This window comes from Hemitrygon akajei, chromosome 16 (assembly GCF_048418815.1).
Source record: "Hemitrygon akajei chromosome 16, sHemAka1.3, whole genome shotgun sequence".
Classification (NCBI taxonomy): Eukaryota; Metazoa; Chordata; class Chondrichthyes; order Myliobatiformes; family Dasyatidae; genus Hemitrygon; species Hemitrygon akajei.
This window is the reverse complement of record NC_133139.1, coordinates 53312332-53333274: the sequence shown is the minus strand read 5'-3', so window position 1 is coordinate 53333274 and position 20943 is coordinate 53312332. Positions and strand designations below refer to the sequence as shown.

The window sequence follows — 20943 nt, the reverse complement described above, 5'->3', positions numbered from 1 at the left end:
GTTGGTAAGGTCGGATGAGATTGCTAACTTTCAGACGCTTTGTGACGACGGGTGCTTATTGTCTCCAGAGCTATAGTTCTTCCTGTGTTCCAGGGCCTCATCCTTTTTTTTTGGAAGTGCCTGCTCAACTAATGGTCAAGTCTTGTTACTCAAGTTAGCATGTTGCTTCCCCTCTTCCACCCACCCCCCAAACGACTTCTCCTTCCCCTTAGGATATGTAACCGACCCCATTGGGATTTACTGGTCCCCATTGGGAACCAGATGCAATGTTTCCAAGTTTGATGATGATACAAAACTTGGTTTGCAATGAGTTGTGACCAGATGCAGAGTTTTTAAATGATAACTAAATGAATAGTTGAGGTCTTAACAGTTGATATAATGTCAAAAAATGTGACATCAGCTCCTTTGGTTGAATAAAGCAGAAAAGCAAGTAGTTTATAAATGCTGGGAAGTTGAAAAGTGGGGCTTGGAAGGATCTGGATGTCATTGTTCATAGTTCCTGCAAGTAATTAGCCTATGGAGTAAAAGGATTGTGTGCAAGAATAAAGCTGTCTTAATGCAATTATACAATCACCTGTTGAGATTGCACTCCCAATATCATGTTTCCCAATTTAAGAATATAATTGCAGTATAATGAGTGCAGTGAGATTTGATTTGAAGAATTCCTTCATCCTGAATTATGTAAAACCACATTGAAAACACTACCACCAACCCTTTTACTTAAATCACAGGATGAGCCAGCGCGAGTGAGACCAGATCTGTACATAATAATCCGGGTGTAATCTTTTCAGGGCCAACATAATTTCAGTAAGCCAACTGTATTCTTGAACTCACATACTCTTGCAGTGTAAGTCCATAAGCTCTTTGCCTTTCTAACCATTTGCTCTAACAAAGGATTTCTGTCTACCATGGTACTTCTGAGCAGTGTTTTTCAGTCTTTTTTGATGCTTTTCCATTTGTTTTTTTATGTACTTGCATGATTCTACATTGTATTGAATTTGTTATGGATTACTTTTTCATTCACCCTATCATATAGCTTGCTGTTGTGAAGGGGAGGACAGATCAAACAATTGCCTTTTAGTAATATGGTTGAAGAGGATGTTTTAAAAAGTATTTTGTCTAAGTGGCTAAGAGGAAACTAAAGGAGAAACATTGCAGTTTTTGGTGCTGAGTTGACTTCTTGCATCTTCTGTTTCTGCTTTGCTGTATAGTAAGCTAATCGCAAGCATCTTCTGTTCTAGGAAAGGTTCTCTTAGATGCCAGTGTAGGTGTTGAAAGATTAGAGTTATTTGCTTTCGCCATTAATTCAGTTATATAGACATAGAAACAATTTGTTATTTACTTTTTTTTTGGTATGCCAAAATACTTCACTAGTCAATACTTAAGTAGTCAATATTGTATTTTTGAAGGGCAAGCTCTGTTGGAGGATACACAGTAGCCAATTTGTGAATAATACTGTCTCACAAACTGAAGTGTGGTAAATTGCCACATTTAGTTATTTTAATTAAGTTGATTAAGGGATGATGATCAGCAAGAAGTTGAGAGAATGAATCGTCTTCAGATTGTACCTATCTAAGAGAGCAAATGGAATCTCGGATTAGTGTCCCATTTGAAAGAATACCCCTCTAACAATACAGTGCCTCTCAACTATATTAGTATGCTCTCAAATTTGTAATGGTCATTTTAATCACAATTTAACTTCTTTTGTTCAGGAATTTGGTCTAAGGAAGAGTTCTTGTACTGAGAAATCTTTCATCATTGCAGCTCTCAAGTTTTCCAGGGTCTGATTTTCTTTTTTTTAATCATTGCAAGAGCTAGTAAAAACAAAACCAAAAAAAATGATTCCCATTTCAGGCTTTCTATTTGAGTTCCAGGAAATTTCTCCTTTTGACATTCAGAGCTACATTCCTGCTACTTTGATTATGATAACCTAATAAGAAAATCATTATACTGACAGTACTTTTTATGCTCCCTCAGTTTTCCAATCTCCCAGTGGGTAGGGGAGTATACTAGCTCCTCATGTATTCTTGCTCTATATGCTATAATTAAACCTTGTGCTATTTATTCCATTAATCCCATAGAAAAGGAGAATGTAGCTGAGAATTCGGGGGAGGCTTATAGTTCAGTTCCTACAGAGGCGAAGCCCCCTGAAGATCCTCGGGTATTGATGCAATATATGATTGATATGGATGCCACCTATATTGAAGAGGAAAATAGAAACGTGGTTCAAATGGAGGACAAAATTACGTTGGACGAAGCTGGTGAAATGCAACCGGAAGGACCCAAGATGGAGACTGACTATATGCAAGAAAAGGTTGATGCTGAGAAGATGGACACGATTGAAAGTAATGATAAGATGGAAAGTCACCAGCAGAAGCATGAAGTAGACGAGGGAGAGACTAAGGGAGCAGAAACAGAAACGCTGCCACGATTTGAGGAATGTAAAACAAGTGCAAGGAATCCAGAAGATGAAGGTTCTAACAAAGCAGAAAAGAAAGAACCTTCGATTGTTGAGGGCAGTGATCAGAAGAGGTTTGTTGTTTCTTAGTTCAAGATCAGATTTTCAATCGTGCTAAGATGATTCCAGTAAACTTATCTTGTGAATTGGCCAGCCCAGTGTTGGTAATTTTTGAACAGATTTTATTTTAATTTTAAAATCTCTTGATAATCTCATCCCTCTATCATTGGAGGCTGTATTTGTTTATCTTTTACACTTTCCTCCATTCTGCAGAGTTTGCAAGTAGGAATTTGCTCTCTGTGCGCTACTCGCTGATGGTATCAAAGTATAATTGCGGCAGTTCTTGTACAGTTCTATTTGTAGCTGGGTTCAAAACATCTTTGGTGTTCACCTCTGCAAACATATTTCTAAGTGTTTTGTTCACAATGACTTGCAGCTGATAGCTGTAATACTTGGGTAGGTATTGGAGAATTTATCTAGCTGGAAGTGATGCTTTCGGTTGAGAACATCTGAGTTCCTGAATGTCTCATGAAATATACCTTTGTGTCTTTAGCTCTGAGGATGGAAAAGATATTAAGAATGAGGCAAGTGAAAAAGGTAAGTCAGACTACAAATATAATCCTTTATTCTGCATGATATTTTACTAGTATGTAGATTTTGCATGAAATTGAAGGAAAAGATGAACATTTTGCATCTTTTAGACATTACAACTATGCATCCCTTTAATCAGTTACTAATGCAAATCAAGTGTCAGTTTAACAGATAGAAATAATATAAATTCATAGAGATTCAGCTCTAATAGATGTTTGACAAGCTAGGGAGACTAAAGGTAGGAGTCTGTCTCAATGCAAGGATAGGTTCTTTCATAATTAATCAGACTGTTTTGCAATGCAGAGGAACCAGGTTCCTGCAGAACTTCAGATGCTACAGGCAAGAACCTTTGGGTGAGCGGACTGTCCTCCACTACCAGGGCAACTGACTTGAAGAATCTCTTCAGTAAACATGGCAAGGTAAGAGATGAGGGTTACTTAGTTGTATTCTGTTATATTGACAAAATGAATGGTGAAAGAAGCTTTCTTGGGATGTCCCAAAGTGACTTACAGTAATGGATTAATGTTGTTGTGTGCAATTTTTTTAAAATTTAGAACATAGAATAGTACAGCACATTACAGGCCCTTCGGCCCACAGTGTTGTACCGACCTTCAAACCCTGCCTCCCATATATAACCCCCCACCTTAAATTCCTCCATGTACCTGTCTAGTAGTCTCTTAAACTTCACTAGTGTATCTGCCTCCACCACTGACTCAGGCAGTACATTCCACGCACCAACCACTCTCTGAGTGAAAAACCTTCCTCTAATATCCCCCTTGAACTTCCCTCCCCTTACCTTAAAGCCATGTCCTCTTGTACTGAGCAGTGGTGCCCTGGGGAAGAGGCGCTGGCTGTCCACTCTGTCTATTCCTCTTAATATCTTGTACACCTCTATCATGTCTCCTCTCATCCTCCTTCTCTCCAAAGAGTAAAGCCTTAGCTCCCTTAATCTCTGATCATAATCCATACTCTCTAAACCAGGCAGCATCCTGGTAAATCTCCTCTGTACCCTTTCCAATGCTTCCACATCCTTCCTATAGTGAGGCGACCAGAACTGGACACAGTACTCTTAAGCGTGGCCTAACTAGAGTTTTATACAGCTGCATCATTACATTGTGACTCTTAAACTCTGTCCCTCGACTTATGAAAGCTAACACCCCATAAGCTTTCTTAACTACCCTATCTACCTGTGAGGCAACTTTCAGGGATCTGTGGACATGTACCCCCAGATCCCTCTGCTCCTCCACACTACCAAGTATCCTGCCATTTACTTTGTACTCTGCCTTGGAGTTTGCCCTTCCAAAGTGTACCACCTCACACTTCTCCGGGTTGAACTCCATCTGCCACTTCTCAGCCCACTTCTGCATCCTATCAATGTCTCTCTGCAATCTTTGACAATCCTCTACACTATCTACAACACCACCAACCTTTGTGTCACCTGCAAGCTTGCCAACCCACCCTTCTACCCCCACATCCAGGTCATTGATAAAAATCACAAAAAGTAGAGGTCCCAGAACAGATCCTTGTGGGACACCACTAGTCACAACCTTCCAATCTGAATGTACTCCCTCCACCACGATCCTCTACCTTCTGCAGGCAAGCCAATTCTGAATCCACCTGGCCAAACTTCCCTGGATCCCATGCCTTCTGATTTTCTGAATAAGCCTACCATGTGGAACCTTGTCAAATGTTTTACCTAAATCCATGTAGATCACATCCACTACACTACCCTCATCTATATGCCTGGTCACCTCCTCAAAGAACTCTATCAGGCTTGTTAGGCACGATCTGCCCTTCACAAAGCCATGCTGACTGTCCCTGATCAGACCATGATTCTCTAAATGCCCATAGATCCTATCTCTAAGAATCTTTTCCAACAGCTTTCCCACCACAGACGTAAGGCTCACTGGTCTATAATTACCTGGACTATCCCTACTACCTTCTTTGAACAAGGGGACAACATTCGCCTCCCTCCAGTCCTCTGGTACCATACCTGTGGACAACAAGGACATAAAGATCCTAGCCAGAGGAGCCGCTGTATTTATGGAGATACAGTACAGATTAGGCTCTTCCAGTCCTTTGAGACGTGCCATCCAGCATTTAACCCTAGTCTAATTATGGGATAATTTACAAAGACCAATTAACTTGTGAACGGGTATGGATTTGGATTGTTAGAGGTAACTGAAGCTGAAACCTATGCAGTCGCGGGAAGATCACACAGACTACTTAAAGTGGCAGGAATTGAACTGGTCTGTAAAATATTGTGCTAACCATTACACCACCATGCTGCCCTAATTTCTACATAAGTCTGGTTTCTAGAAACCTAGGTACAGCACAGTAACAGGTAATAGAGTCACTGACTCTCAATTCCAGTGATCTGGAAAATTTCTTGTGGTTTCCATGACATTTAGATACCAGAGGTTGAAAGACAGTGATTTCTACATCTTTGCTCCTTAATGAAATTAAAGAAGAGCAGAAGGTGGATCATGCTCCACCTTTATGGTTGCAGATTGTTGGGAGATGATCTGAGATGTTCAGTGGAAATGAAATGGTCTTTATTTTATTACATTGAAGATGTAAAGTGCAGCAAAGAAAATCTTAATATTGGAAAGAACAAAAGCAAGCAGTTCTTAGAAGCTGTGCTTAATCTAACATAGACAAAATAGAAATAAACATAATGTAAACTCAACAACAGCAGTTGAGTTCACACATATCTACTGTCTGGGAAAGAGGGAAGTGCTATATACTCCAGATAAGGGAACTTGTATCAAGCTTTATATAACATTGTATTTAATGAAGATCTTTGAATTTTTGCTTGGAGAAACAAAATGTTGCTTATGCTTATCTTCTTGTGGATTGCTGTGGAAGTTGTCCATTTAGTCTCCCAAATTTGAAAATGTCATTGATAAGTACTTCATTAATTTTGATTTTTTTGTCAGTTTTCAAACCCTAATTGAAGATAAAATTGTGCATGTCTGCAGTGACTGTCTATTAACGTTTTCAATATTATATGAAAACAAGTACCATTTAACAAGCTAATAATTAACATTTCCTATACTAACCCCACTTGTTTCCTGTACTGATTATTTTTACACAGGTGATTTGTGCCAAAGTTGTAACAGATGCTCGTAATCCTGGTGCCCGCTGCTATGGATTCATTACCATGTTGACACCTGAGGAGGCAACAGAGTGCATCTCCTCCTTGAATCAATCTGAACTAAATGGGCAAACCATCACTGTAGAACTGGTAAGTACTTAGAATTTGCCAGTGGGAATTATTGAGCATGCATGTTGCATGAGAGAGTTGTGGAAATGCATGCTTTGTAAATGTAATTGTATAACTTTTTTTCCTTTATCAACCTACCTGCATCAGTTTACTTTGGTCCCAAAGAAATTGGGTACCTGACCTCGTATTCCCCTTGATTAATTCCCTTTCCCTGTCAGTACTTATGAGTGCATTATGGCATTTTTATCACTTATTTTCATTTCAATTTATATGATTTTAAGGGTTTTTTAAAATAAACTTGGAATTCATCAATAGTGATAAATATTTTAAGACCCTCATGAAATGCATAAGGGGGCAATGAGGTTCAATAAGATATTAATTTCTTTGTTGAAAACAGATTCTAAAATTGGCCATTTTAGAAGTCTTAAGAAAGGGTCATTGTGGGAGCCATTTCATTTAGGCTTTGTGACAGGAGTGGAGTGAACGTCAGAGCATTTCAGGAGTATCGACAGATAGTAGTAGAAGGAAGCTGGAGAAAGCAAGTGAGAGTAATGTATGGAATTTTGAGTTGTTATGGGATAATTGGATAGTTCCAGAATTAGGTAATGAATGAAATGAACATGAACTATCCACTGCAATATTGCTTCATTGAAGTAAAATTATCTGCAAATTTGTAAATAGAGATAGAGCAGATTCTGGCATATGGTTCAGTGTATTGGGAGTAAAGTTAGTGGCTGAGGGCATAGACTTGGGAGGCAATTGGGCAAAGGTGTTGCTGCTGCTTTTATTGCAGTCTGATTGTCATGAATGATTGCCAGCTATGGGTAAATAGCTCCACTGCCTTGTGGGCAGCCTCGGGAGAGATGAAGGCTATGGGAGTAAACCCAGTCAGAAAATCCAGAGTGGAGCCCCTAAGGCAGCTGGACATCACTGACATGCTTCTGGCACCTCCTGCAGCCAAGCTGATGCCAAATGTATTGCTTTGCTTTCATGATTGCCAGGAATTTAGAATCCAGTTGCAAAGGGAGATGCTGAGTACTAGGCCTAAGAGTTTTGTGATGAGTTTGTTTGGAATTATGATGTTGAACATGCAGATATAGTTAATGTATAGAAATCTGTGTGTGTCCTCAGGCTAAAAGTGATCCTAGCTGTAAGAAACTTGCAGAGCAGAAAGCAGAGAATACGAACAAGGCCTCCAAACCAAGTTCCAGCCGAAGAAGTGGACATGATAGGGATCATTCCAGAGATGGGTAAGTAGCTTTAATTTTAGCTGAGCACCTTGTGTGGCAGATATTTCATTGTTGTTATTTGACCATATTTAATCATACTGTTGTCAACCCAAGGTTGAATAGAGACTATTTTTCTTTAAAAATCTTTGCTCCGCCTGATCATAGAAGAGGGTCACATGTCTTCCTCTGCCCATTTTGTTGAAGATGCAACCCTGCATGTTCTTGTATCTTTATCTTTTCATCCATTGTCCAAATCTGGTTGTTTCTGCAAACTATTATTAAAGTCTTCATTTTGATTATTAATTCCTGTAGTACCTGTTCTGAAATTCCTTCGGCCACTGTGTCTATGCCAACCAGCATGCCCGCCTCAGCTGATCCCACTTGTCTGCATTATATTTCCTGCAATGCCCTAATAATTTGAGTACCTGTCCAGATACCTCTTAAGTGTTGTTACTGTTCCTGCCTCCACCACCACCTCATTTCAGATATCAACTCCTCTGTGGAAAATGTTATCCCTCAGATCCCCTTTAAACCACCTCCTTACCTGAAACTTATGCCCTCATGTTCTAGACACCCTTATCATGGAAAACACACTAGCTATCTATCCTTTGTATGTCACTTTTACATACCTTATCGTGAAACCTGTTAGCTGCCTTTGCTCTATGGAAAACAAACCCATGCTATCTGATCTCTCCTTGTAACTGAAGCCTCCAATCCAGGCAACATCCTTGTGAATCTTTTCTGCACTTTTTTAGCTTAATCACATCCTTCCTGTCATATTGTGAACAGGGTTGTACAGTTCTTTGAATGTGAACTAACTTTTTTTTTTGTACAACTGCAATGTGACTTTCCAACTCTTGTACGCAATGCTTTGGCCAGTGAAGGCCAGTATGCCTTACAGTATGCTTTCCATTCCTCAAGGCCCTGCCATTCATGTGCATGCATCACGCAACTTGCCTGAGTTAAATGACATTGTCATTCTTTTGCTTACTTTTCCAGTTGTTCAATATACTGTTCTGACCTTCGACAATCTTTTCATTGTGCACTATACCGTGAATTTTAGTGGCACTTTCATTCTCATCTAGATTATTAATGCATATGTCAAACAATCCATGAGCCAGCACCAATTACTGCTGCACTGATCACAGATCTAGGGGAAAAGATACACTTCACTACCTCTTTCTAACTTCTATCACTTGAGCCTATTTTGTGTGCAGTTGGGTCACTCATCTGCTCTATCTTCCCTAACAGCCTGTGTGTGAGGCCTTGCCAGAAATCTTGTTAAAGTTCATGTCTATTGTGTCTACCACCCTGCCCTTCTCAATCCTCTTGGTCAATTTTTCAAAAAACTCAAATCAAATTTGTAAGATATGATTTTCCATGCACAATGCCATTCTCTCTTGTCCTTGCCTTTCCAACCATTGGTAGATCCTGCCCTTCAGAATCTCCTAAGTAACTTTCCAACCATTGCTCATGACTTAATGCCTTGCAGTTCCCCAGCTTATCCTTGCTACTCTTGTTAAATAAAAGTACATTAACAATCCTCCAGTCATCAGATACCTTACTAAAGACTAATGTAGCCGCATATATGTTTTATTACTTTGTTTCATTAGAGGCCTGAGTTGCATTTCTTCAGTTGAAGGAGTTTGTGCATTAACTTGCAGCTTAGAGTAATTGTATGTACGCTGACCAAATTATGCAGTGTTAGTAATGTGGGGTGCACTGTTAGCCACTGTACCCTTAATTGAACTATAAAGGCAAGCTTGTTTGTGGTGTTGTCAATGACCTGATTTGAAGTAATTTGAAAGTAGGCACTTCTTAACTCTGAAGCTGGCTATCGTGTAGGCAATTGAAAGGAGCTCTCAAATCATGACTTGATTGTCATGATTTGAGTTGTCAGCACATGTGAGGAAGTAGACTTACTTCAGAGATGTCAAGAAAAAGTGTCAAGCTCTGACTAATTTAGTGAATAATTTTGATGGGTAACCTAAATATATTGAATAGGGCTGTTAATCTGCTTGACATGGAGTTCAGTAAAAATTTAATAAAGTCCCATGTGCAAGGCTTTTTAGAACATTAGAGCCCAAGGGACTGAGGAAAATTGAATCCAAAATTGGCTTGGCAATAGGAGGCATAGTGATGGTGGAGGGTTGTTTTTGATTGGGAGCCTGTGACCTGCAGCGTTCCTCAGGGATTGGTCCCATGCTCTAGTGAATGTCAGAGTGACTTGTAAGCTTGTAAGTGACTCAAAAATTGGTTGTGTTGGTATTGATGGTGAAGCAGGCAGCATGATAATGATCAGCTGATAAGTTGAATGGAAAAATGGCAATGGAATTGAATCCTGGTAAATGTGTGGTGTTGAATCTTGAGAGGTTAAATGAAGGTAAGACATGAACGTTAGGGTTTCAGGGATATTAAGGATGTTTGCGTCCAAAGGCCCCTAAATATGGGAGCATATAGATAGGGTGATAAAGAAGGAATATGGAATGCGTGCTTTAAGTAGCCAAATCTTAGGGTACAAGACCAGGAATGTCTTGATAAATGTTGGTTAGCCCACAGCTAGGGTACTGTGTACAGTTCTGCTTGCTACACTGTAGGAGGGACATGATTACACTGGAGAGGGTGCAGAGAGGATTAGCCAGGATTTTGCCTGAGGTAATGTGTTTAGTTCTGAAGAGAGACTAGAGAAGCTTAGTTTGCTTTCCTTGCAGCTGTGGAGACTGGTGAGGAGATTTTGATAAGGGTATTTAAAATTATGAATGATATGAGTAGAGTAGATAATAAGAAACTTTTTTCATAGCTTTAGTGAGTGTTTGTATTACCAGAACTGATGTTTCTGAAGGACTAAATCAGTGGTTGTATTTTAGCCCCTTACTTTATGCTTAGGATTGTGTGTACAATTCCAATGTTATATTCAAGTTTGCTGTCAACACCTTTGTTGTTGGCCGAATCAAAATTGGTGGTGAATTAGTATATAGGAGGGAGCTGAAAATCTTGAGTGGTGCCACAGCAACAACCTCTCACTTAATGTCATCAAAACTAGAGCTGAATCCAAGAGTTAGTAGTTCTCATTAGGGGAACGGAGGTGGAAAGGGTCAGTACCTTTAAATCCTTTGGTGTCAACATATCATAGGATCTGTCCTGGGACACAAATGTCATCACAGAGGTATGACAGTGCATCTACTTGGTTAAAAGTTTGCATAGATTTGGCGTGTCACCAAAGATATTGACAAATTTTTATAGATGGAGAGTATCCTAACTGAATTCATTACAGCCTAGTATGGAACCACCAAAGCCCCAGAATGGAAAAGGATACAGAAGTGCTGTATATAGATAGCCCAGTCCATCATAGGTGAAGTCTTCCCACCATTGAATATATTTACATGGAGTGCTGCACAAGAAAGCATCATTCATCATCACCACCCAGGCTGTGTCTTCTCATGCCTACTCTGAACTGATTCTACAGCCTGTAGAATCACTCTCAAGGACTCTTTTCAGCCTTTATTTGTAATTTGATTTCTATTGCTATTTGTCTTTGTCAATCTTCATTTTTTTTCTGTAGAATTCTATTGTATTTTTTTCTGAAATTGCCTGCAAGAAAATGAATGTCAAGGTAGTATATGGAAAATGCATACTTTGATAATAAATTTACTTTGAACACTGACAGGATGCTTAAAAGGTTGCTACAGCCAACTGCAAGGTTTGACTACTATCTTCTCAGGTGCTTCTTTTTACATTGAGAAAAAACTTGCTGCTCCTGGACTTGGTAGTTAAATGAAAGTCACTCCTATCTCAGAACGGCATTGTTAAGTAGCAAGTATTGTGCATGAAATCGTTCCCCTTAGTCAGCTCTTCATAATATAATGATGAAGAGAAGATGTATGTGAAATTAGTGAGACTTGCTCAAATAAATTGAAAATACTTTAGGTCATCTGTCAATGGAAAAAGGGATGATCAGAAGGACAGCGGAGACGATGGAAAACTGGAAGATATGAGAAGAAACAGACGGAGGGAAAGAGATGACGGATCCAGATCATACTCAAGTAAGAAACATGAAAGAGGTGTGCATGCGAAGTGACGGCTGGGCAATCTGTTGGGTTGGTACATTATCCTGGGATTCTCATTATTGATTTGTTTGCTTCCTGTAAAAGACATAACTTGGCATTCCTATCCTCAAACTGGTTTTGACACAGTTACATCGTAAATTAAGTGCATTTCAATGTGATTTCCCTGCATTGACTTCACCTACCCAATACCTTTTAATGCAGTAAAAATTGGTGAAAAACCTCTTTCATTACTCAGTGAAATTGCTTGCTTCTGCTTAAATGTTTGCATTTGTATTCAACAGTTCATCATAAGGGGAAATTGTTTATGTATTAAATCTATCCAATAGTTTTAAATTCTTTGATTGGATCATGCCTCCAGCATCAAAATTCAAGCTCCAATCCACTTTATGGAATACAGTTCCACCTCAAGTTATGATTGTTATATTCCAGATTCTGTGGAAAGCCCACAATTTATCCATATCGCTCTTGAAAATATATTGCTGAGCTGCTTACTGAATGATGGCAGTCACTGAGAAGAAGGGCTGCTTGATAGAGAATTCCATTCCCAGTGAAGGAACACTGATAGAAAGTAATGGTGGTTCATTTTGGTAGGTCAATTATGATGGCAGAATATAGTATTAATGGTAAGACTCTTGGCAGTGTGGAGGATCAGAAGATCTTGGGGTCCAAGTACATAGGACACTCAAAGCTGCTGCGCAGGTTGACTGGTTAAAAAGGCGTACGGTGCATTGGCCTTCATCAACCGTGGGATTAAGTTTAAGAGCCAAGGAGTAATGTTACAGCTTTATAGGACCCTGGTCAGATCCCACTTAGAGTACTGTGCTCAGTTCTGGTCACCTCACTACAGGAAGGATGTGGAAGTTATAGAAAGTACAGAGGAGATTTACAAGGATGTTGCCTGGATTGGGGAGCATGCCCTATGAGAACAGGTTGAGTGAACTCTGTTTTTTCTCCTTGGAGCGATGGAGGATGAGAGGTGACCTGATGGAGATGTGTAAGATGATGAGAGGCATTGATCGTGTGGATAGTCAGAGGATTTTTCCCAGAGCTGAAATGGCTAACATGAGAGGGCACAATTTTAAGGTGCTTGGAAGTAGGTACAGAAAAGATGTTGGGGCAAGTTTTTTACACAGAGGGTATTAAGTGCGTGGAATGAGCTGCTGGCGACAGTGGTGGAGGCGGATACGATAGGGACTTTTAAGAGACTCCTGGATAGGTACATGGAACTTAGAAAAATAGAGGACTATGGATAAAGCCTAGGTAACTTCTAAAATAAGTATATGTTCGGCACAGCATCGTGGGCTGAAGGCTCTGTATTGTGCTGTAGGTTTTTTTTTGTGTTTCTATATTTATAATAGTTCCCAGAGTTAAAGACAATATTCTGGCTGAGGTTGAATAATGTAAATTCAATGTAATTTACATTTAATCTGCATTTCTGTGTAAACAGGGTTCTTTTGTCATTTTAACAGCTATTTCATACCTTTCAAACGCTCCAAGGTCCTCCCTTATTCTGCATCCTCCTGTATTTATTTCATGCCTTCCACCTTGTATGTGTTGTGAATGCTCCTTTATTTCCTTGGATAACTTACAGAAATTTGTAACATTTGGTCTGTACCAACTTTTGGTAAAAGTGCATCCATCCTAAAGTATATTCTTTGATACATCCTCCAAAGCTCAGCATTAATAATAATTGTTTTCTTGTGAAATATTGTTATTAATTTGCCATTCCTCACTCTTGGTTGTATTCCCTGAAGGTAAAATGAATTTTATATAACGTGCATAACAATAACCGTCCTGTTTCATGAGAAATAGGAACAACAATAGCTGAGGTTTTGTTAGATATATAACATTTTTGTTTCTTTCTAGGATATCGAGATTTAGAAAGAAGTCGCGAGAGGAGGAGGGTAGGTTCTTGATGAACATAAGAATTCCATGTCTGCAATTGCGCTAAACTCAAATAATTGCAGTTTGAGGGGAGTGAAAAGTACATTAGCTTTCCAGTCATTGCAGTTCCTTCTCATTGGAAAATGAGCATTACATTGAGCAATTCTTTGGAATTGAAATGTGAAGTGTAGGGTGGGATGCTTCTAATTGACTTTCTCATTAAGAAATCAACATACTTTGTAACCAACAAACACAGCACTTTTAATTTCAAATGGCCAGGTTGAGTGAACTCTGCCTTTTCCTGTGGTATTTGCCTCTGCCTAATTTAACCAGCCACATGCCTGCACATTATCTCTGTGACTGGGTTTCCTCTGGGGCCCCTGGACAGTTGGTGTTGGAAGGTAGGAAATGTGGCAGCAAATCTGCAAGCTTCATAACCACAAATAGCATTCAAATATGAGCTGGGAAAGATTGGGATAGTAATATGGGTTCTTTCAAATTCACCTCAGAAGAAATGTGGAATGCTTGGTTTAAAATTTCCTCAAAGACAGTACCTCTGACCAAACATTACTTCATATGCAATATGATGCGAGACAGTGGCTCTACTAGTTGTGCCACCAATACAGCTCCAGTGATCCAAATATGGTCTTGACCTCTGGTGCTATTTATGGGAAGTTTGCATATCCTAGGACATGCAGATTAGAAAATTAATTTACCATTGAAAATTATGTGCTAGAATTTGGAATTTACACCTCATAGGCAGCAGTTCATGCTTATTTTATGGAGGGCGAAACTGGAAACTCATGTCTCACCATTTTAATTCATCTTTGTCTATGCTTATACCAAGGCTATAATGACACTTGGAGCCAGGTTGTTTTTACTGAACCCACCTTGAGCAGGTTATTCAGTCAATTTTTCTAGAGGGCCTTTCTCGTCACTTGTCTCCATTGCCTCCACCAAGTCCACTAGTACAGTGTCAAAGTCTGAGGCCACTGCCTTATCTTTGTAGTGTTCTTGCTATCTCAGCTAAAGGTGACTTTAGAGAAAACTGTCAGTCATTGTACCTGCCTTTTAAGAGGTGCTGATAGTACTGAACACACATGTTGACCCCTGAAAAACAATGCATATAGCTTTGTCTGCACTCAGTAATCATTGCAATTGAGCAGACCTTGGTATGTCATTGGAAGCAGAGGACACAGGTTATCACTATTGCTAATTTTGTCTTAGTTTTCAGAGATTGAATTTTTGTTTTGTGAAATATAGTGGTTTAGGGAGGGTAACAGAAAGGAATTAATTAGAACAGGGATAGCTGGCATCATGTCTACCAATGGTCATACAGTTATGGAGAGGAACTGTATGACCTTTCGGCCTATTGAGTCAGTGCGACCATCAGGCGTCCATTTTTACACTAATCTTACCCAAGCTGATTTTATTTTTCCCATATTCCTTTAATTGGTGGTGAGGAGAAGTGACTGGAAAGTGATTGTTTCCTTTGGATCTTCTAAAATGCTTCTCCTTGGCTTTATTGATTTGTGCATGAGTTTGGCATGAGCTTTCTTCATCACTATATTTCAGGTGATTAGATTATTGTTTCTTTGGTTTTCATGTGCGATTTCATTATTCCCCTCATAAGTATTATAGTACTGTGAATAGCTTGAAGTACACAGTCCAAAATTTCATTGAATTGCAAACGTGGTGTCTTGTTATATATGACATGTTGTTCGCTTACCATGAACTGGATCATAGGCTCCAAGTTAGAGAAATGCATTTTCCTAACCACATTAATCAAAGCCAATTGTGTGATAATACTAGTTTTGTGCATCTTGATGCCCTAGATCAGTGTTCTAATGTCTTTTTTCTTGGGGTGGGTGTATAAACAGTCTAGGTCCAGAAGTCGTCAGAGGAGACTTCAGAACAGAGATAGAGGAAGAGATTTTATGTCCTTTGATAAACTTATAGCAATGAGAGAACGTGAGCGAGGACGTGAACGAGAACGACATTGGGACCACAGGAGAGACTTTTGGGAAATGGAGAGATTCAGGTCAGTACAATTGCTGTATTCAGATAAATTTTTAAAAGCCTTCCATAAAATATGGAACTGACTCTTCATGCTTGTATAAGTGCATTCTTTTGGTAATAGCTGTGAAATAAGCTGTTTATGATTTTTATATCTATCTATATATGATATAGGTCATCTTTACATAGTCGGACAGGGAGCATCTCTGAAGTGAACTGATCAGGTGACACTTCAAGCCAAAACCTTTAATTAGTTCTTCATGTATCCTGATGAAGGGCCTCGACCCAAAGCATTAGCTATTCATTTACCTCCATAGATATGTGCCTGACCTACTGAATTCCCAGCATCTTGTCTGTGCAGCTGAAAGAAGTGCTGCTATTTGTCATACATGTAACCCATTCAGCCCCATAAGTTTTCTTTGCTAATATAGTTGTAATCCAACTCATGATCCCCTTCTTTTTACCTCCCTTGCATCTCAGCTACCCATCTACCCCTTCCTATTCAAAGCTGATCTTTCTCCATGGGTAGTGAAAGCAAATGTTTCAAAGACTTCTGACCCTCAGAGAAAATTATTATTTCATCTTGTCTTAAATGGATAGCTCTGTATTTTTAAACTAAGTTCCTTACTCTGGATTTTCTCACAGTACATGAGCACATCAAAATAAGATTGAACAGGACTTTGAGCTTGACCTAACATTTAACATGATCATGTACCATTTCTCCATACTTTATTCCTTAATCTGTCGAACATGTATCCACTGTAGGAAGCACTTTCATCACCAGATGGGAGTGGGATGGCAGGAGGCACCCTCTCCAGCTGATGGGTAGTGTACCTCCTTCTACATGAGTACAAGAGTGCAGAGACACTTTTTCCACTTGAGAGGTGTGGGTGGGTGCAAGAGGACACCCTCTCCACATGAGTCGAGTGCAGTGGGAAGACGTTCTCAGCACGTTCACTAGGGGATTGGTTTCACTCATGTTATCTCTTGCTCTTCAACAAGCCTAGCTTGTGCAGTAAATCCACATGCTTTTTCTAGGTATTAGAATCAGGTTTTATTATTATTGACATATGCTGTGAAGTTTGTTGGTTTGTGGCAACAGTATCGTGCATAACAAAAAAAGACTGAATTACAGTAAGTATATATAAAAATGTGGTGGAGGGGAAGAAGGTGTTTCTGAAATATTGACTACATCCTCAGGCTCCTCTACCCCCTTGTTGATTGTAGTAATGAGAAGAGGTCATATCTTGATAAGGGTGTTTCATAATGGATGGTGCCTTCTGGAGGCATTGCCTTTTGAAGAAGACCTTGATGGGGGACTTTAGTAACATACCAAATCTCCTGAAACTCCTAATGAAATATAGCCACTAGTGTGCCTTGTTTGTAAATGCAAAATGTTACAATAATGTTTGTTGCAGTACCTTATCAATTGCCCCCCGAAAAGTTTCATAATCCCGATTCACCTTCAATCCACAGCAAGTCACAGCTGCAAAAGGCTGTCATCATTCAAACATTTCCTTTTTATAAAAATATTTTGGTTTTGTGTGATCTTGAGTGTTTCTTTCTGCCTTATATATCCTTCAGCATTTTGGTGATGAAGATGTGGAGCAAACTGGCTTGTGGTTTCCTGTCTCCTTTTTTTGGATAAATGTTTAAATTTGTTCTTTTTAAGTCGATTGTAACCTTCCCAGATTTTGAAAATTAAAACACACTGTAGCCATTGCATCAATATTTCACGAGCTGTTTTGGGGAATCTGGGATGGACCTGGAGACATCAGCTCACAGCTCCAGCAATTTCCTCAGTACCTCTCTCCTTGTGCCTACAATTTTCCAGAATTTCTCCTATTCCCTATTATTACTACTTGTATTCCTATTGGTCTGCTCTTCTGTTTCTTGTGTTCTCTCAACCTTTGTTTTATATCCTGTCTCTTAACCATTCATTCTCAGCAGTCTGAATTCTGCAAAAACATAATGCATTGTACTGGAACAAAGCACCCTCTGTTGCATACTGAAGTTGACGTAGAATGTGCAGACAATCGTGATGTTAATGTTAAGATCATGAAACATTACTATTTGCAAGGATTGCAAGAATATAGAATTTGAACTAAAATTTCTTGATAGTCTTCTGGTCAGCTATCCCTGGTTTTCAAATGGAAGCCAAGTGAAGTAGGCTATTAAGGGGTTGTAGTAAAGTTACTAAAATATTATAACAAAAGGATAGTTTTAATCTATTAAAGTTACAGTAAATTTTAAAAAAAATGGAATTGTAGGGGTCCAGGCAAAATAATTTAATTCTGGTCTACCATTACAAAGGACATATAGAAATTCAGAAGACAATGTGTGGACCTTTCCACGAGAAATGACTGGATCTCAAATTCTCATGGGGATTTAGCCATAACTAATTAAAACATTGATGCTTTTACTAGGAGTTGTTGGCTGTCACCCATAGATCTGTATGCAAGTTGGGGATTCGTGAGTAAAGATGAAAGTTGTGAACTTAGGCTCAGTTGATTGCTCTTTTTATGGCAGCTGAACTTTGGGCAGTGCAGACTTCCAGAGATTTTCCAGCACTACTTCTGAAAAGTAACTTACTGGAAGTCCATTGCTACCATTCATTTCAAGGTGGGGGGGGAGGGATGCTGCAGGAAAGTTAACTATGGTTAAAGTTTCATATTGTGTTTTAGGCTTTTGAATTGTTTTAATCCTTTTGGGTTGTAAACTGTCTTTGAAATCTTTTAGTATGGTTGTGAATGCCACAGACATTCAATCTACATGGCATACAGTCGGCCTTCCTTATCCACGGATTCCGCATGCGTGGATTCAACCAACCGTGGATCAGGAAAACCCGGAAGTTCTTTCTTCAGCACTCATTGTTTGAGCATGTACAGACTAATTTTTCTTGTCATTATTCCCTAAACAATACAGTATAACAACTATTTACATAGCATTTACATTGTATTAGGTATTATAAGTAATCTAGAAATGACTTAAAAGTACAGGCAGTCCCCGGGTTATGAATGAGTTGCATTCCTGAGTCCATCTTTTAAGTCGGATTTGAAGTCAGAACGGGTACATCCGGTATTATTTAGCGTCAGTTAGTCAAACGTTTTTCTTAGTATATAGTACATATTTTACCTTTCTATGCATATAAAACACTTAAGAAACATATGTATTTCAATAATTCAACCACTGCGTTGCTTAGTAATAATTGTAGCTTTCATCGGGGCAGGACCTTTCACATGCTCCATTAAAATTATTCCGATCATTGACCGACTGTAGCCTAACACTTTTCCAATGACTAATGGCGTTTCACCTCTTTCCGATTGCTTTATTACTTCCACTTTATTTTCATTCAGGATTGTGATTATTTTCGTGAACAGAAACACTGCGGATTCAGAGCTGTGCCGGGTCCTAATGTCCGCCGCTCTGAACATGTTAAATAAAGTCCGTGGTCCCACTGGGTCCTAAAGACAACCACACTGATTCAGGTTAAATAAGGGACTTGAGCATCCGCAATTTTTGGTATCTGCGGGTGTCTCGGAACCAATCCACCGCGGATAAGGAGGGCTGACTGTATTTGTGCTTGCATGGCTCAAACAATTCTTAGGATGGAATTTGATTGAAAGGCAGCTGGTTTCTTGAGTGGTGTTTAAGCTTGGGCCCACTCTAGCAAAGAACGGGCTTCAGGGGAAGGCAAGTGGCAACGTCAGCTAGCTTAAAGTGCAAGACTTGTATATGTCAACCAAAATTAGGCAATCACTGCTATTTGAAATGCTTTATTTCAGCATTGAGGGTCATGGGGTTAGTTCTGAGGTAAGATGGCAGCCATGTGTTGAAGAACGCAGCAGTACAAGGAGCCAAATGGCCACCTTCACAATTTCAAATAGGAGGCATATTTCCATCTCAAGTTGCAATAAATGTGATAAATATGTGTGTAAGTAACCTTGCTTTAACATAAAACTATCTTTGTATACTTAAACCCTTCTAATCTATACATAATGTAAGTTTACTGCTTCTGCAATATAAACCTGTTTGGATTGCAAAGGAGCTTGTTTGTTTTACTGTCTGCGCAAGAGCATTGTCTTTGTTATACTCTAGGATACTTGGCACAATTGAGCCTAATGTAAACAGAAAGAATGAGGGAACTGTGAATAGTGCAAGATGGATGTAGCCAAATGAATAAAATTTATTTGTATAGCAATGCATAAAACAAACTTCATTTGTGCCCTACTCTATTGAATTAGTCAGCACGCTCTATTTTCAAGTATCACTCCAAGTGAGAGGCATTATGTTGAATGGGTAGTGGCAACTTTTACACTGCAGATCCAAGTTTAGTACTCCGGTGCTCTTAAAAGCTTGTTCTAAACTAGGATTTCAATATCTTCTAAATAAAATCCAAAGAGTTGACTTTCAATTGGGACTCCTACATATTATAACTGGTCATTGAGGAGACTCAGATTTTGCTCTAGGAAATCGAGAGAGAAACTCCTTCATTCTCCTGAATGATGCCAAATATCATCACCCATAGCTGAAAGCTATTGTTATAATTTCCCTTTAAAAATGTTAGTTCAGCCACAGAAGATCAAACTTTATGTGCATCTGCAATAAGATTGCTGGGTAATTTTTCAGATTCTGAAGTGTCCTTGTGAGGCCAGCCTGGGAAATATGGACATGAGATCCTGCAGATGCTGGAAATCCAGAGCAACACATACAAAATGCTGGAGAAACTGAGTAGATCAGGCAGCATCTATGGAAATTAATCAGCAGTCAGCATTTTGAGTTGAAACTGTTCATCAAGACATTTGATGAATGGACTCGGCCCAAAACATTGTCTGTTGATGCGTTTCTGTAGATGCTGGAACTATGGGATTGGTTTCCTGTGAGTGAAAGATAGGGGAGAAATGTTCATTAAAGATTTTGGTAGGGCAAGCAAACTTGTTTCTTGTAACTAATAAATCATTGGAGAATATAGGTTTCAATTAATTGACTAGAAAGCAAAAGATATGACGACACTGTCAGTAGGTTCCTGGAGATGTGTTGATGGCCCTTAACTAAAATTGGGAGGAGCTAGAGGTAGTCAAGTATTGTCATGCAGAAAGTAGGTGATGGAAGGGACAACTCTGTAATAAGATTGAAAGCAAAAGAGATAATGCAAGTTTAAAAAAAAGATGGATGAGCAAAAGGAGGACTTGCAGCAACTGCTAGAGAAAGGTGGAGTGAGCACTGGAAATGCTAATTGTCAAGAATTGTTGAGCAGTGTTTCAAACTGCAAAGAGAAGCTTTTCCTTCAAAGTTTAAGAACTTTGCAATCATGTGGGAAGAAGAGAAAAGAGGTCCATGCAGGGATAAGATGGAGAATTAGTGGCAGGATGAAAGCTGGTCCACAAGTACATCACTCAGACTGTTTTACACAGTATAGAGAAGACCACAGTGAGCAATGAATACTGTTGATTAGGTTGGAGGAACTGGTGG

General features: G+C 39.2%; 1 protein-coding gene across 8 annotated transcripts in view; it reads left to right on the top strand.

Moving 5' to 3' along the window:
* LOC140740050 (scaffold attachment factor B1-like) overlaps positions 1-20943 on the top strand; it is a 92908-nt gene that overhangs the window by 22725 nt on the left and 49240 nt on the right. For all 8 annotated transcript variants that reach the window (XR_012101785.1, XM_073068884.1, XM_073068881.1 and 5 more), the window contains 8 exons: positions 2082-2532; positions 3012-3055; positions 3353-3468; positions 6147-6296; positions 7407-7525; positions 11432-11547; positions 13438-13475; positions 15336-15496. Coding sequence is in view for 7 of the 8 variants with exons in the window: in XM_073068884.1 (XP_072924985.1) it covers positions 2082-2532; positions 3012-3055; positions 3353-3468; positions 6147-6296; positions 7407-7525; positions 11432-11547; positions 13438-13475; positions 15336-15496 (1195 nt within the window). In the remaining variant the exon portion in view is untranslated. The remainder of the gene's footprint in view (positions 1-2081; positions 2533-3011; positions 3056-3352; positions 3469-6146; positions 6297-7406; positions 7526-11431; positions 11548-13437; positions 13476-15335; positions 15497-20943) is intronic.